Source organism: Notolepis coatsorum (genome assembly GCF_963971535.1).
Source record: "Notolepis coatsorum genome assembly, chromosome: 4".
NCBI classification, from domain to species: Eukaryota; Metazoa; Chordata; class Actinopteri; order Aulopiformes; family Paralepididae; genus Notolepis; species Notolepis coatsorum.
In genome coordinates this window covers 70,389,401-70,407,332 of record NC_140168.1, presented here as the reverse complement: position 1 = coordinate 70,407,332, position 17,932 = coordinate 70,389,401, and the positions used below count along the sequence as shown (strand labels likewise).

Genomic DNA, 17,932 nt, shown 5'->3' with positions numbered 1-17,932 from the left:
GTGTTTTCTATACAGAGATATCGACATCGGTAAATATCGGTATCGGCCAGAACAGCAATATTAATATCGGTTATCGGTATCGGCCACAATTTTCACATCGGTGCATCACTAGACATATGCAAATATACAGTACTGTTACCCAGAGATCCTAACAGAAAATATATACATATGATGGGGAGGAGACTGTACATTAGGAGGGGGGGGGGGGCGTTGGACATTTACGGTGCCCAGTTTCTAATTGCAGCCTCCCGTAGGTGCTCTTTAAGAGCGGTTTTGAATGTGGGCAGGGGTAAAGTGGGTTTTAGGAGTGAGGTTAAGCAGTAGTCTGACCAGTTTGTTTTGTGATGTTTGTAATCTTGTTTTTTGTGCCTTTGAGGTGCTTTGGTACCATGAGGTGCAAGCATAGTCGTAGTACCCCTGAATGAGTGCTCCTGCCAGAGTCTTCAGGGTATTCTTGTTTACCAGAGAGCAGATCCGGTACAAGAATCTAGTTTGTTGGTTGACTTTTTTGATACCCTGGGGAGGGTGGTAATAGTTATGTGTTCTGACAGGTATCAGTCCTATGGTGATAATCATGTGTTCTTACAGGTATCAGTCCTATGGTAGTATGTGTTCTGACGGAAATGTGGCTGTTGCACTTGCTGCTTGGCCCCTGGTATATTTTGTATAGCTATATTTGCTATTTATGTTTGGTCACCCCTTTGTTGAAATTCATCCAATCCAGTTACTCCTTTAAGTTCAAGATTTTTAAGTTTCCAAGTTATTTTTTAATAAACATCTTTGGACCAACGTGTCCCTAAACTTAAACTAATTGGTGTCGTTGCATGATTTTTGCCATTTTGTTATTGTGAAATTGGTATTAAATTAAATTCTGAGTGGCATTAAAAAGTCTTAAAAAGCCTTAAATCTGACTGGGCTAAACCTGCAGATACCCTGCAACAACAGTCAACAGTGGACTGGAGGATGCAGACCAGAGAAAGACTTTCGTCTTGTTTACATCAGGGTCCCCCATTTTCAATTCATCATATTTCATATCTAAATCATATAATATCTCATTGCTAAATATATGCAATATATAATCTAATAATCCAATAATCTAAATCTAATATATAATATAAAAATGCTAAATGCATGGGTATTTTATTTTGTCTTTAATGTTAGCTTGCAAACTCAAATACTGTCTTGGTAAGCCTCATAATGAATTGTTTGGGGGAAAAAAGAAAAACATCGTGATGCGTATCGTGTATCGCCGAAAGGTCAGAAAATATTGTGATATCATATTTAGGCCATATCGCCCAGCCCTAATTGGAATGGAGACTTAAGCACAGGATAAACTAGGGATGGGCAAAAATAATCCAGATCGATTGATCACATGATGTACTCGAGTACTCGTGGAGGAAAACGCTGTACAAAATAAACGTATTTTCCGGTGTTTTAGACTTTTATTTTGAAGCCCACCGCTCCGTCTTTTCCGGTGTTTTAGACTTTTATTTTGAAGCCCACCGACCGGAGCGGAAGTATTGTTGTTATTATCCTAGCAGCACCTATGAGCGGCCAACTTGTCTCGTCCGGTTCTGTGTTTTTGAGCTAATGATAAAACAAATGTTGAGATTGTTGGTGAACAACTAACTTTAGGTTAGTTTTAACGTTAGCTACTAACGTTAGATGCAGCTACTACAGTCTACAGGCAATCAACGATGAGGAGGAAGCGTCAAAGCCGTATATAATAGAATAGCCCTGTGGTCCGTAGGCACGAGAGCGCAACTCGATTACCTGTTATAATAAATTAATTCATGTTTAACTTGTCCCCGTGTCCAGTCCTTTGACTAGCCCCACCCGTTCATTGTAAACAATGATGCATGTAATTGTATTAACGTTATTCTGTGTTGTAGCTATGCTATACGTTGTATTTCGTTTGTTAGCTATTTAGCTAATGTTGTTAGCATTGAATGAGCATCAACGCTAGATCTTTAATCTTTATTTAGCAGTCCAGTTTCTCCGGGCAGTAGCGAGTAACTACTTGGGTCTAAAAATAGCTAACGTTACACTACAAAGAACGCTACTTGGTTAAAAGGAGCAACACTATTGAGAAATGTAGTTAAGCTATATGTGGCGTTGCTAGTGCCCCACGGAGCTCCCGTGCTGTGCTCTAGTAAGGCCAGCGGCCCCCCACACAGAGAGTGACTGACGAGGGGTACTGGTTCCGCCTCATTAAAACAAACGCGCCTGTTTTTAATAGCAATTAATCGCGCCTGTCAAAATCATTGCATTAATTTTAATTATCGTGCCGATTAATCGATTTATTGCTTATCGCGGCAGGCCTAGTTGAATGGGACATTTCGTTTTGAACAGTGAGCTAACGTGAGCTAATGTGAGCTATCATGCACTACTAGACTTGCTGGAGCATTTGTTGATATCAGGAGCTATCAGTAGCTAGCCGGCTAGATACCGTTAACAATGCCTCATGTATTAAACTAAAAGTGAATAGTTGACTGGGTCATTCTGTTTAAACAGTAACGATAGCTAACGTTAGCTCACGGAGGTCGCATGCACTAGGTTAGAGCAGACTATTGCCCGAGCTTGTTTACATGGGTATGGGAGGGGCAGGAGGAGGAGGAGACGGAGGGGCAGTTTACAGCTCTGTGTGTCAGACAGAACTCAGCAAGTGAGATCTCCGCTAAGAATTGGATCATGTTTTTCGATCGGTTTTGATGATCGGCGAAAATAAAGCATTATCACCGATCGCATATTTATACTGATTATCGGCCGATAACGATCTGTGGCCGATCGATCGGGGCATCCCTAATAGGGAGTGCAGGTTGCGTGCGTCTGACTGAGACGGTTGGGGTGGATGGTTTGGGCTTAAGCATAAGAGATAGTGAGAAGGATATAAAGGAGTAGTCTGATACATTAAGGGGAGTTACCGTGGTAATTATGCTGGAGTCATGGGAGAATATGAGATCCACGGAGCTGCCTGCTTTGTGAGTTGGAAGCATGACAGTGGGAGTCGGGTCAAAGGATTGTAGGTGAGGGACCACTGTGTCTGATTGAGACGAGTCAGGTAGGTTGAAGTCTCCCATTAGGAGGAAGGGGGTGCCATCTTCTGGAAAAGAGCTTAGAAGCATGTCCAGCTCGTCTGGGAAGTGTTCGAGGGGACCTGGAGGGCGATGGAGAGTAACAATGGTGAGATTTAATGGATTAGAGACGGGTACTGCATGGTATTCGAGCTGGAAGTGATATTAAATGTGTAGACCATGAGGGAGAGGTCAAAAGACCAGTGCATCCACCACATCTGGAAGGTTGTGGTGTGTGAGTGAAGTTATAGTTTGTTGATAAGGCTGCAGGCAGGGCTGTACAGTGCGACATATATATCGCACGTGCTACAGCAACAGCGGTCTGTGCGATGAATGGATTTACAACGGGTCAAATGCATCTAACACGCTTTGCATCGTCGCCATTCCTTTATGCCCACATCGCCTGAAATTAACGTTACATTAGCGTAAGCTAACAAGCTAATCCTGATCAGAGGCAGAGCCATCGAGAACAGCAGACAGTGTGGACTGGGGAAAGGGTGTGTGTGTGTGTGTGTCGAGAGGAGTGGAAGTTTGAAGACAGACTAGACTACAATATGATGCGGGGGTGGTGAGTTGAAACAGTGTGAATGAATGAAAACTTTATTTAACAGATTGCAGAATGGGTACAATACAGTATGGCTGAATACACACAATTGTTAAGGGGATGCAGACCAGAGAAAGACTTTCGTCTTGTTTACATCAGGGTCCCCCATTGTGTGTGTGTGTGTGTGTCCCAACCGACCCCACTTCTATGTTTCAATAAAATTTGCATTTAAAACTATTAACGCTGACTCATTCCTTCAGTCCACTCAAAATTATGCTAATATTCCTTATGTTGTTTATGATATTAATTGAAAATAGCATATGAAAGTATTATAGTAATAATAACACATGGCGATATACTAAAAAGCTATTTTATAATTTTTGGCTGGTAAAAAATCTGCCCTTTTAAAATCTACCAGCCAAATGGCTGGTTATCTACCAGCCAAATGGCTGGTAAGTCAAAAAGTTAAGTTTGTTCCCTGACTGCAACTAAATAACACAAATACAATAGGCACATTTGTGACTGTTACAAATATAACACGTTTTATACTTGTCCTACAAGATTTTGGCCAGTGCTACAAAACTATCAACCTCTGTAGCACCAGTGCTATGTGCAAAAAAAGTTAACGTACAGCCCTGCTGCAGGTGTTCTCAAGTTATCTGGTGTTATCCAGGTCTCGGTAAGAGCCAGAAGCTGGAAGAAAGGCAGGGAAATGGCAGAGAGGGAGGCAAAGGAAAAATTCCAGAATAGAGTAATAAATAGGATAATGGTCTACTTGGCACTCTGATGGGTGGGTCGGTTTCTTCCTCTGAGAACTCCTGCAGGAAAACTCCTAGTCTGTCAGTCGCCGGCGCTGCGCTGATGCTTATCCAGCATGCATTTAAATTAGGGATGTTCGATGTTGGCTTTTTTACCTATACCGATATTGTCCAACTCTTAATTTCCGATACCGATATTAACCGATACCGATATATGCAGGGTTTCCCCCCCCAAAAAACGGAATAATTTCAGGTAATTAACATTACATATCTCTTGTTGTGGAATTAACACAACATTATGCATACTTTTGACAATAAATAAAATCAGAATTTGTTCTTACTTGCTTGCCTGGGTAAATAAAGGTTAAATAAACATATCACATGCCAATATTGGCCGGGGGACCCTTGCGAGCACCGGGAGAACATGCAAACTCCACACAGAAGGGCCTGGGAGATACCCCACCTGGGTACCTGGCAACGCGGAAACCTGGTCCCCAAGCGGGAATCGAACCCTGGACCTTCTAGCTGTGAGGCGACAGTGTTAACCACTACTCCACCGTGCCACCGGACTATTTTCAACACACAAAAAGAATAATTTTTTTTATTCATAGTTGGACTTTTTTATTTTACAAAAAGTGATTTTTTTCTTTTTCTTTTATTTATATATATATACATATATATAAAAAAAATTAAGTGAAGATTGGTGAAAGTTAGGTTTGCACTTCAATCCCAATAGGGAAATTCATCTTGGCTTGATAATATTTGTGTTGAATAAAAACAAAGCTTTTTTGAATGATTTCCTTGGTGGTTCTAGTTTTTAAGAGATGTCGGATGTGGTGTGAAAAAAATCTGAGATTTTTATTTTTAGGCCATATCGCCCAGCCCTAGTAGGACAGTGGTTGGATGAGGATTATTATAATCTTATAATAATAATGTACATTGCATTATGACACTGTTTATAGTGTATTATAAAAATGTACATAACATTACAACACTGTTTATTATCTATTATAATAATGTACATTACAACACTATTGTTTATTATCTATTATAATAATGCACATTACAACACTGTTGTTTATAATCCATAAGAATGTACATCACAGCAATGTTGCTTATTATCTATTATAATAATGCACATTACAACACTGTTTGTTATCTATCTGTTATCTGTACATTATTTACAACATCCTGCCCCTCTTCTAGCCTCCAACGGTGTTGTCTTGGCGACAGAGAAGAAACAGAAGTCCATCCTGTACGATGAGCAGAGTGTCCACAAGGTGGAGCCCATCACCAAACACATAGGCATGGTGTACAGTGGCATGGGACCAGACTACAGGTACTATTGCACACATTATACTACTAATTGTACTACTACTAAACCAATCACCACTACAGGTACTATTACAGACATTATACTACATTATAGTACTAACTTTACTACTAAACCAATCACCACTACAGGTACATTTACATTTAGTCATTTAGCTGACGCTTTTATCCAAAGCGACTTACAAGTTCTGTACGACAAGCCATCAGGAAGGGCACAACTCGATCAGCTGAGTAACAATGTTCATCAAAGTGTTGAGTGCTACAGGTACTATTACACACATTATAGTACTAAGTTTACTACTACTAAACCAATCACCACTACAGGTACTATTACACACATTATACTACTAGTTATACTACATTATACTATTAAACCAATCACCATAGTACACACATTATACTACTATAGTACTTATTATACTACTACACCAATCACCACTACAGGTACTATTACACACATTCAAATTATAGCTGTGGGCATTTTATAATTGGACCATTACTTGTGAGGGCTTGTCGGACCTCACAAAGATGGTAGGACTAGTACAGTTTGTCAGTGTGTTTGTTTGGTTCCTGTGCAGGGTGTTGGTGCGTCGAGCCAGGAAGTTGGCCCAGCAATACTTCCTGGTTTACCAGGAGCCAATCCCCACGGGCCAGCTGGTCCAGAGAGTAGCCTCGGTCATGCAGGAGTACACACAATCTGGGTGGGTAGATTATTGTATATGTATATATTGGTTGGGTGTATCATACACACATACAGTCTAGGTGTAGAACTTGGGGGGCAACAGTGGCTCAGGAGGTAGAGCCGGCGTCTGGTAATCGGAAGGTTCCCAGTTAGATTCTGGCTCCTCCCGGCAGTGTGTCGAAGTGTCCTTGAGCAAGAGACACTTAACCCCTAACTGCTCCCGATGAGAAAGTTGGCACCTTGCATCGTTGCCTCCGCCATCTCTGTGTGAATGACTGAATGCGAGGCATACGTTTTAAAGCGCTTTGGATAAAAGAGATATATAAGAAATGCAGTCCGACTGAAATAATGAAATAATGTATCTGGTGTTGCCATTCACTCGTGGAACAGTTCAGTTGTTAAGTTAATTCCTTGCAGAAATTAAAGGATCACACCGGTCTAATTTAGACTTGTTGTCATTACCTAGAGACACCATGACTTTTAGTCAGGTCAGTCCCATGGTTTCTCCATAGAGCTCCACTATGCCTTTTAATCAGGTCAGTGCTAGGGATGGGCAGGAGTAATGTCTTCCCAGATTGAGTACTCTCATGAATTACTTCATAGTACTTCGAGTAGTGCTCAAACAATTGTTTAGGGAAATCAATTTATAGAACGCATCTGAAAACACATGGCAGCAATAACGAGATATTGCATGGAGTCACACACACACACGCGCTACCAATTTTATTATGTCTTGCTCGACGGACATGACAATGCACAGCAATATACCCAATGCTTAATGCATATTGTCAGTCAAAACAGCCAGTTACCATTTGTAATAATTACATTACCTACACTTTGTCTGCAGCAGGGCCCCGTTCCTCGTACCTGGTTCAACAAAGTCGATCAAAAGTCCCATTAGCCAGCTTAAATTAACCCAATGATTGATGTCAGGCTATCTCGGTTTCTCGAAGGCTGATTTGGTCTCAAAGAATCTCGTTAATTCGAACCAGACTTCAGTAATCAGGATAATTGCGCGTGGCCGTTTTACCTTAAAATGGGGTGGTGTTGATCCCATGAAAACCATGATTTCCTAACGGGAATATATCGCAGACAAGTTAAATGCATGTCTATAGGCAAATTTTAAGTCCCTCAATACCCCAATCAATCAGATTATATTTCTTTAAATGTGCCTGCTGGCAGTAGGCTTAATGGAATGAATAATCGAATGAGATCTTGCTAGCAAAAAATAATTATTTCAACTCTTTCAGAATAAGTAGATAAAAACAAGCCCAAATAGTATCTAATTGATACGAATTAATAGATACTTATGAGGATATTAGGTAACATGTACTAGGGCTGGGCAATTAATAAAAAAGAAAAAAAATCTCGATTCATAGACCTATGCAATCTCATTTCTAAGTTATGGCAATTTTTCTTTAATTTTTTTACTTTTTAAATGATTTTATTGAAAAAGATAAGAATCGTGAGAATCGTGATCTCAATTCTTAGAGAGAAAAATCGTGATTCACATTTTAGCAAGAATCGCCCAGCCCTAACATGTACTACGGTATATAAATAGATGTATGTGTAGATCAGGGGTTCCCAAAGTTTTCAAGCCGTGACCCCTGAAATAACTGTCAGAGAGCAGCGAACCCCACTATTATAGGAGGTGGTTGAAACATGCAAACGTTCGGACGCCCTAATAAGCATTGGAGGCTATTAACAGTTTCACTATTAATCAGGTTTTAATCTGTTTCGGACATTGTCCATAAATGCATTGAATTGATTAACACTTTGATTACCGGCCATTAACATGGTAAAACATGGTTGAATGCCAGCACCCACTTCAATGATAGCGGTGTGAACGCATAATCTCTGTCTTAAATTATGTCTGTGTCTAATCTGCCCGTCGTTTATCAATGACTTGTTTGCAGTCAACATTGTCGAAACTGATTGTTTTTTAATCGCTTCATTTCCGTTTTATAGCATTTTGAAAAGCCCTCGTTTTCAAGGAAAATATAAAGATTCCGTGATAAAAAGGCATTTACTGGAATATTCGGGAATACACAAAAGTCATTTTTCGGCCTATTATGAATCGTTTTCAAATAAACGCTAGATTATTGATAGTATATGTGTACTTATGCACGCTATAGAAGCGGGCTGAAATATCGATTATCTCATTTCTTGATCGCTGGCACAGCCACACACACACATAGGGCAAACGCTGATATATAGGTGAAAACAGCTCTGATTATCCCAAGACTGGTAAAATAGATTCCTTACCTTAGATCAGATGTTATCCAAAAAGATGATTCCAATTCCTGATCGCCATTCCAAATATCGATCACGCTTATTGATTACAGTGTTGGGTACTGTAAATACATAATCCACGCGTTTTCCGGGCCGGCGAGCACAATGGATTCTTCAGTTGGCCTTGACGGAAAAAGTAAAATGAGGAAACTGCCCCCCCCCCTTCAGCAGTCTAAAGTAATGGGGTGCAGTACCACAGGGAGAGACAATGGGGGGCGGTATCTTCCCAATTGAGCTCAGAGAGAGTCTGCAACACTAACCTGAGGCTCGATTGATGAAATATGAATTCAAATCGCCAATAAATTTAAAAAAAAAAGACAAACAAACGCTATATAGCGTTGGCGGGCACTCAAAGGTCGGCATGAACTAACGACAAAAAGCGTGGCTGGCATTCAAAGTGTTAACCTTTGGTTTATACCAGTCATATTCATCGCCCTCTTTTTCATCATCAGATAACAGTGCTTCAAACAGATTGATGCATTTTCATTCATCAAAACATCCAAAGGCTTGCAATTGCTCATTCCCTTTCCCCATGTCCACGTCATCAAGTCCGTCAAACAGCACATGCATCTCCTCATCAGACATTTTAATCCCAGTTACAATATCACAATCACGTGTAACAGTGATACAATTCAACAATCCACAGATTCCTTGTAATTCATATCCACAATCCGTAAAGCCGCTTGAATGAAACACAATCCGTGTGCTCCGGTTAACCAAATGCATCCGCAGTGGAGAATATGAAACTGATCCACAATAAAAAGTTTCATTAATTCAAAATATCCCAGCAGGATTCACATTTGCAATGCTCCGTTATTAAAATAACCACTGTGTGTCGCGAGCACTGTAGCTGACGTGCATTATTTAGGACAAAGTAAATCCATAGGCTGAATATGATTTATTATCAGCATTTTAGGTCTATTATTTAACATTTTCAAAAGCATTTATTTTACCAGTTTAATGTATTTAAATTGTTTTTAATTATAGGTCTATTTCACACATTCTATGAAATCAATACATTCTGGAAATCATCTCGTGACCACCCCCCCCCCCCCCCCCCCGCGGCTGCCCTAGAAAAACTAAGCACAAAAACATTATTCAGAATGGTATAATGGGATCTCTGAGAAAGGGAGTGCCATTTCTTTTTTTCGAGGGAGTGGCCACCTTATCCAGCTAACTCAAGTAAACATCAAGTTAACATTTTTCGATCTGTTGCCATAGTGATTTAGCTTGCTTCGTGGAACCGAAAAGCCTGACTTATGTCAAGTTATCCTGCAAATTATCCGGCTAACTCAGTTAGCCACGTACGAGGAACAGGGCCCAGGTCTCTTCGGCGTGTCCAGAGGTGTAATTATGGGGGGAAACACGGGGGACATGTCCCCTACATGTTTTCAGAAGGCATATTGTCCCCCCCACTTTTTTACCATCCAAAACAATGTTACACGATAATAAACGGAGACGCGACGTGGCACTAGGCCCACACGGAAAACGGCTGCTTGTTCCCTCTCTGTTATGCAAAGACAAGTAGCCAGGTGAGTACTTGGCGAGGGACGAGCCATTGGCTTGTGACAAAATCATGTAATTTGTGACCTGCGTTGTAGTTGAACGCCAGACAGAGGTGGCTGCTCTTTGTCTCAGAATAAACAACCAAGCCGCCAAGTACCCTGTCTTTGCATAACAATAGCTCAGGCCAATGTATCGTCGCAGCTAGTGATGCACGATATATCGGCCGCCGATATAATATCGGCCGATATGGCATTTTTTTTACACATCGGTATCGGACCGATATCAAGATAGGGCCGATATTAAAAAAAAAAAAAAAAAACTTATTTTTTATTTTTATTTTTTTACATGTTTTGGCCTTAAATAGTTTCAAAATATCAGTCATTTCTGAAAATAAGTTACAAAAGTAAAATAATTATGCGTTTTGGAAAATAGCTCTTTATTTGATTATCATAAAAAAGTGTTTTCTATACAGAGATATCGACATCGGTAAATATCGGTATCGGCCAGAACAGCAATATTAATATCGGTTATCGGTATCGGCCACAATTTTCACATCGGTGCATCACTAGTCGCAGCCAATGTAAATGGATCAAGCAAATAAATTTGGCCCATCTGATCAGGGTCTTCAAATATGATGTCTGGGGGCGCATACAGCAGGGTTTCCGTTAGCCGGTAATTACCGGTATTTGACCGGCAAAATCTGTTGAAGTCCGACATATTTAATCTCTCCGGTCATAATGTCTGGTGAAAATAATTCCCTCTAAGCACTATTTGAATTGTATTAAAATAGGCTAAAATTAAATAGCCTATGCGATGAACGAAACAATCATTACATTTGTTTCATCGTTGCTTCACCAAGCAGGTCTAATAATGACAACGGTGTGTCAGCGGGAGCTTGCTGCTAGATTTGCGAGAAGCATGCAGCCGCAGAGCCGCAGCTGCACACCAGCTGTGCCGGCACAGTGCAATACTCCAATTCAGCCATTGGCAATTCAGCTGTTGGGTGGGGGGCGCTGTTGAGCGGTCCCCAGATAGGGCCTGAAAACAGCTGAATCTGCTGCTCTGCAGCGGCATACTCTCGCAAATAAGTTGTTGGGAGGTGGAGATTCATCACGCAAACCCACGATAATGTTGCCGTCTCTCTCTGCCAAATTTCTCAGTTCTTTGCTTGATATAATTAATACAAATGTCCAATATAACGGAATTCGTTAGCTCATAAAAATGTGATTATAACAGACTGCTGTTTTATTAATGGGGCCGACTGCCCACAGACACCCATTTGATTTAAAGTCAGCAGCAGCACGGAGTCTCGGGACTTATTTTATTTGGAATATAATGACTGTATACGCAAAAGTAGCCTAGTTTTAAGTTAAAATATTATAAATCTACATGCCTTGAGGATGTCATTCTTTATATAGCCTGCCTATCAATTGTTTTAAGCTCAATAAACTCTGACCGGAATTTCTCTCATTTGACCGGTAGATTGAAATCTACCCGACACTGAGGCCGGCAACAATTTTTTTCTAACGGAAACCCTGGCATACAGACAGTGAAATGAGGTTGCTGGCCATGCCTGCGTGCTTTGTAGATAATAAATGACGCGATCTCTCTCTCTCTCTCTCTCCGAGTTCGATTCCCGGACTCGCCGTCATTTGCCGAATGTCTCCCCCTGCTCTCTCTCCCGTTTCACCCTACAACTGTCGGTCATGCTTGACCAGAAAAGCGATAAACGCTAAAAAATAAAGTTTAAAAAAAAAAAAAAAATTACACCCTTTGGCATGTCCGTATCAATAGTATCAATAGTCTATGAACGCTACGCAAAGTGGGCGACATGTTGTTGCCACAGTTTGGAAATGCACAAACCTCTCACGGTAACATTAAAGTGTACTATCCATGCTCCACAGCTTCCAACTCATGCCTCACATGCCTCACAGGATCAGAGCGAGGTTTCTGTTTCATTGGTACAAACATGCAATTTTGGGGGACATATTTGGTGGAGTATTATCAAAAATGAAAATAAATTCAAAAACTACTCAATACTAATACAATGGTACCATCCCTAGTCGGTACCATTGTTTCTCCATAGAGCTCCACTACAGTCATTTCCTGTATGAAACGTGTTGTTTCCTGTGTGCAGTGGTGTGCGTCCATTTGGAGTGTCCCTGCTGATAGCCGGCTGGGATGAGGACCGACCATACTTGTTCCAGTCAGACCCCTCGGTGAGAGAAACACACCTGATATATATACCACTCATTCTCACTAATACTGCTACTATACCTCATATATACCCAATATTATATACTACGCATTCTCACTAATACTACTACTGCTACTATACCTCGTATATACCTATATATGAGTAGACTAGGCATGTGCCGGTATGACAGGCAGGCATTCTCTCCCGCGCGTGTGCGCGTTTGGAAAGACCAGATGAAGTATAGTATATTTATAGTAAATGTACAGATAATGGACAGATAATGTTGATATTTAAACATAAAAAATACAATACATATTAAATGTATTCATGATAATCATGGAACATAAAACAATTGCAGCAACGGTTTGGGAGAGGACGTTTTTTGTTTGTTTTTTTTTAACTTTATTTTTTTGCGTTTATCGCTTTTCTGGTCAAGCATGACCGACAGAAATAGGTTGAAATGGGATGTAGAGCAGGGGAAGACATTCTGAGAAATGACGGCGGGTCTGGGAATCGAACTCGTGTCCCCCAGATCCGTGACGAGCACGGTTTTCCCCGACGCAGAAATAGCGCCGAGATATGCGGTGAGCTACGGGAGTTCCAAAAAAGATTTACTTAAAGTTTAAAGCTCAATATATCAAAACGTGGCACTTTACAGTGAACAGGAGGTCTATTTGTATTAAAAACAATAGACTGGAAGAGCTCAAAAATAAAAATGTCAAATGATATTTCCGTTGCCTTTTTTGAGTTGATCTAAATGTTACTGATTGTGTTAAATGGGCATATAATATCGTCTCATATCGATCGCAGGCACCTGAATCGAATTGTATCGTATTGTGGCAGACTTTGTGACATCGGCAAATATTGTATTGTTGTCCAAAGAATCTATATCATATCGTATCGTGACTGGTGATTCCCACCGCTAGTAAGAATAGTACTAGGCTATATAACATACATCTTTGCAAGTAGATTACATTAGCAAAATGCCCTTTTGACATGTAGCCTACATATTCATAATCATGAAAGTTTATTTGGAAGTATTTTTTATTCTGTACTTACCAGAATATATTTAAGTGTCTTGACTACTTTAAAGTGGTCAGACAGTTCCCTCTGTGTGTAATACAGACATAGTCTTCACACATTCATGAATAACACTTACAGAAAAGCTTATTGTGCACTGTAATAACTAATACGTTTTGTTCAATGGGGGATTTTTTTTATGTACCGTGAAACCGTGGTATTTTTGCCAAAAGTTATCGTACCCTCAAAATGTCATACCGGCACATGCCTAGTCTACACTATAGGCTACACTACTAGGTCTACACCAGGGGTCTCAAACTCAATTTACCTGGGGGCCGCTGGAGGTAGAGTCTGGGTGAGGCTGGGCCGCATCAAATATTCCACAAAAAAGTATTCCACAAAAAAAGGGTTTCAAGTATTCAAAAAAAAAAGTACAACTGATCCAATCTTTAGTAATAAAATTTTATTCAGAACATGAACGGTTCTTCAGAACATATAGGCTTCTCTTGCCTACTCCTTGGTGCCAGAGATCTGGCAGCGCTTCCTCTTACACAGCTGAGCCACATTTGGCTTGAGGGAGGAAGCAATTGAGACCCTCAGTATGGCTTGAAGATGCTAATCAGTCAGTTTGGACCTGTACTTTGACTTATTAAAGTTCATGGTGGAGAAGAGCTTTTCACACAGATATGTGCTCCCAAAAAGGCACATGGTCCGCTTGAACATCCTGGAAAGCTCAGGGAAGGTGGGGGGCAATTCTCTCAAAAATTGTCCAAGCTTGTCTACTTGTCCACTCACCTCCTTGAACTTGGCTTTGAGGTCAGAATTGCACTGCATGTCAATGAGCTCCATTTGAAGCACAGGAGGGGCATCTTGCACATCAAAGGAGAAGGGGTCAGCAAACATTTGAAAAGTGGCTCTGTGTGTCTTGAAGTCTGCAAACCGGCGATCAAATTCCTCCTGTAGCTTAACAATGGCATCAGCATACGCACCACTGAATGGTGTGCCCACATCCACGAGTGCCTTGCATGTTGGGAAATGGCAGAGGTTTGTCTGAGAGAGCTGGGCTTTCCATAACATAAGTTTTGTGGAGAAGGCTCTGACGTTGTCATAGGCAGCACTGACAAGCTGCCCCGGGCCTTGTAATTTCTTGTTCAGTACATTCAGCTCATGTGTGATGTCAACAAGAAAAGCTAAGTCCATGAGCCATTTGGGATCACTTGGCACAGGAACAGCCATCCCATCCTTCTCCATGAAGGCTTTCACTTCTGCTCTCAACTCAAAAAACCTCTTCAAAACATTTCCCCTGCTGAGCCAACGTACCTCGGTGAAGTAGATCACATCTTCATATGCTGACTCTATTTCCTCCAAAAAGGCACGAAACTGGCGGTGCTTTAAGCCCCTGGATCTAATATGGTTGATGCATTTCACAACGACAGACATCACATTAGGGCTGGGCGATATGGCCTAAATATGATATCACGATATTTTCTGACCTTTCGGCGATACACGATACACATCACAATGTTTTTCCTTTTTTCCCCAAACAATTCATTATGAGGCTTACCAAGACAGTATTTGAGTTTGCAAGCGAACATTAAAGACAAAAGACTCATGCATTTAGCATTTTTATATTATATATTAGATTTAGATTATTGGATTCTTAGATTATATATTTAGCATTTTAGCCTTTCGTTTTTTTAGATTATATATTAGATTAGATTTAGATGATTAGATTACATATTGTAACTATTTATTTATTTACATGTATGTATACATTTATTATTTGAACGACTTAAGGCTATATCTGTACTTGATTTGTTGGTTGTGTTGCATACTTGAAATAAACTTCAATCAAATCAAACCCCCCCTCTTAAAAACAAAAACCTGTGTTTAACCTAGCCATCTATAAAACATGCTAAAACTGTGAAACAAATGTCCTACTCCCCTAAAGAAAGAAATACATAGCAAACATGACTCAGTTATCCAATAGTGCTGCTGCTTTTTATTTTGTTAAAATCTTTTAGTTAATAAGACTAAAAGACTACAATATATATGACTACAAGGTCCAGAAGCCGACTTCATGACGGCTTCCTGTCCTCGCATTCCATTTCCGGTTTTCCGGTTAACGTTACATTTTCAACAACAGATTGCTGCTAATTAAACACTTCATGGAAACGGAGTAACGTTAACGTTATGTCGAGTTCATACGTGTAGTGTAGTATGAACTCGACATAATGTTAACATTACTTCGTGTCCACTGTTGCAGCCACTGTTGCGTCGCAGATGGATGGTACACTCTGTTAGCTCCGTAGCTAATCCGCTCATAGACTAATTTACCGATAGCAGTACCGTTAACGTCGGAGCTTACTCCTGGGTTTCAGGGGGCATCCCTAGCACCGAGCCACCGCCTCTCTGTCTCTGGCTAGGTGTGTGCGCTTGCGTGCGTGTATGTGCGTGTAGATGACGTAATTTGGGCAAGTGTGTGTGTGACTGACTTTTTTTTTCTGCAAGAGGGAGAGGCGAGAGGGAGAGGAAAGCATTTAGCACTGCGCTTGTTAGTCTCATCTCAGCCGCGGCGGCCTCTAACGCGAGGGCAAAACATCACGATATCCACGATACATTTAAAAAGTGTATCGTTAATGAACTGTACCCGATATTTATATAATATCGTCATATCGCCCAGCCCTACATCACATTGTCAAACTTCAGGCATTTGCTGCAAAGGGCCTGCTGGTGGATAATGCAGTGCAGAGCAATGGCCTCCTCCACACCCTCCTCTCCCAGTTTCCTTTGAACCAGTGCCACCAGTCCATTTTTCCTCCCGTCATTGATGGCGCTCCGTCGGTTGTTATTCCAGCAAACCTGATTGATTGAAAACTTTATTAAAAGATTGCAGAATGGATACAATACAGTACGGCTCAATACAATGGCATCACACAGCTGGCAGAATATTTCCTGAGCGGTGGTCTGCCCGTGCATTGGAATCAGTGTGAGCAACTCCTCTGTCACTTCAAAACGGTCGTCAACACCGCGGACATACATTGCAAGCTGCGCAGTGTCCGTTATATCTGTGCTCTCATCAAGAGCGACTGAATATGCGCAAAAATGTTTGCCTTTCTCACGCAGTTGGTCGTAGATGTCGCCTGACAGCTCAGAAATGCGCTCTGCCACTGTGTTGGCTGAAAGGCTGATGTTTCCCAACTGACTCTTCTTTTCCGGACAGACTATACCTGCAGCCTGTAACATACACTTTTTTATAAACTCTCCTTCTTTGAATGGCTTCCCCGCCTTAGCAATCATTTCACTGACCACGTAGCTGGCTTTGACTGCCGCATCACTCTCCTTGCTTGCTTGTATAAAAAAACCTTGTTGCCTTGTAAAACAAGATTTAAGATTTGCGATCCGGTCCTCTTCTCGCATCTCCTTGGTATTTGGTATACTCCTCAGCATGTCGAGTGATGTAATGACGCCTGAGGTTATAGTCTTTTGGCACCGCAACTTTTTCTTTGCAAACAAGGCACATTGGGGTGCCCCGGTACTCGATAAATAAATATTGCGTCTCCCACTTATCCTGAAATTGCCTGTGCTCGTCGCCAATCGTTCGCTTCACGGCAGGTTTTGATAAAGACATGACTATTAGAAATAATAATAGTCAAGTCAAGTCAAGAATAGAACAATTAATAGAAACTTGGTGTCACGTTTGAAGCAAGTCACTAACGTTGCTGTCAGCTGTTATGTACCATGCGCTACGGTAGCCTACAAGTGATAAAATAAATAAAACATCACACTCGCGCCACCAGGAAATAGGTGCGCGCGGGCCGCACTACCACTAAACTTTGTCAAGGAGGGGGCCGCACAATATGATTCCGCGGGCCGCGAGTTTGAGACCCCTGGTCTACACTATACTATAGTTTAAGGCTACTTTCACTGTTTTACTGCATTACAGTACTGTTTGTCATTTTTTTTTTTTTTTTTTTTTTTTTAAACTTAAATTTTTTATTAACAGTTATTTAGACAGACAGCACTTACAAAAAATAAATAATAAAAAATTAAGAGACTAGTATCACAATAAAAACAAAAAGAAAAAACAGTGCACATAAATATTTACATGGGTATCACATGGTTAGTTGTCTGGTTCCCCTACTGTTGTTTTCTAGGTATTTGATACAAAGGCTGATTGTGTATCTCCCTTAAACAGGCATAAACAGGTAATTCCTACTCAAAGACAATAAATGCTGACTACGGTTTGTATTTGTGATCTGGGTCCAGAGACCCTCCTTGAGTTTCTTTCTTCCCTTCTCCTTCGTCCTTTCTTTTTTTTTTCTCTTGTTTATTAACTTTCACTTTGCCTTTTGTTTCACCCATACACAAACCACATCATCCCTGAATATTTAATATCACACCGTTAAACAGACATAAATAATAAGGTATAAAAGCATTCAGCACTTGTAATATCCCAAAAACAAAATAGAAAATATTAACTAAAGTACAGGTGTGTGACATGGGTTCATAGACCCTGCTTGAACA

The 17,932-nt window shown here is 40.7% G+C and overlaps 1 protein-coding gene across 1 annotated transcript in view; it reads left to right on the top strand.

Annotated features, from left to right (window-relative positions):
- The window catches only part of LOC311227009 (proteasome subunit alpha type-2), a 45,005-nt gene that overhangs the window by 18,589 nt on the left and 8,484 nt on the right, over positions 1-17,932 (top strand). The window contains exons 3-5 of the mRNA XM_084312505.1: positions 5,583-5,715; positions 6,287-6,409; positions 12,326-12,407. Coding sequence (XP_084168631.1) covers positions 5,583-5,715; positions 6,287-6,409; positions 12,326-12,407 — 338 coding nt within the window. The remainder of the gene's footprint in view (positions 1-5,582; positions 5,716-6,286; positions 6,410-12,325; positions 12,408-17,932) is intronic.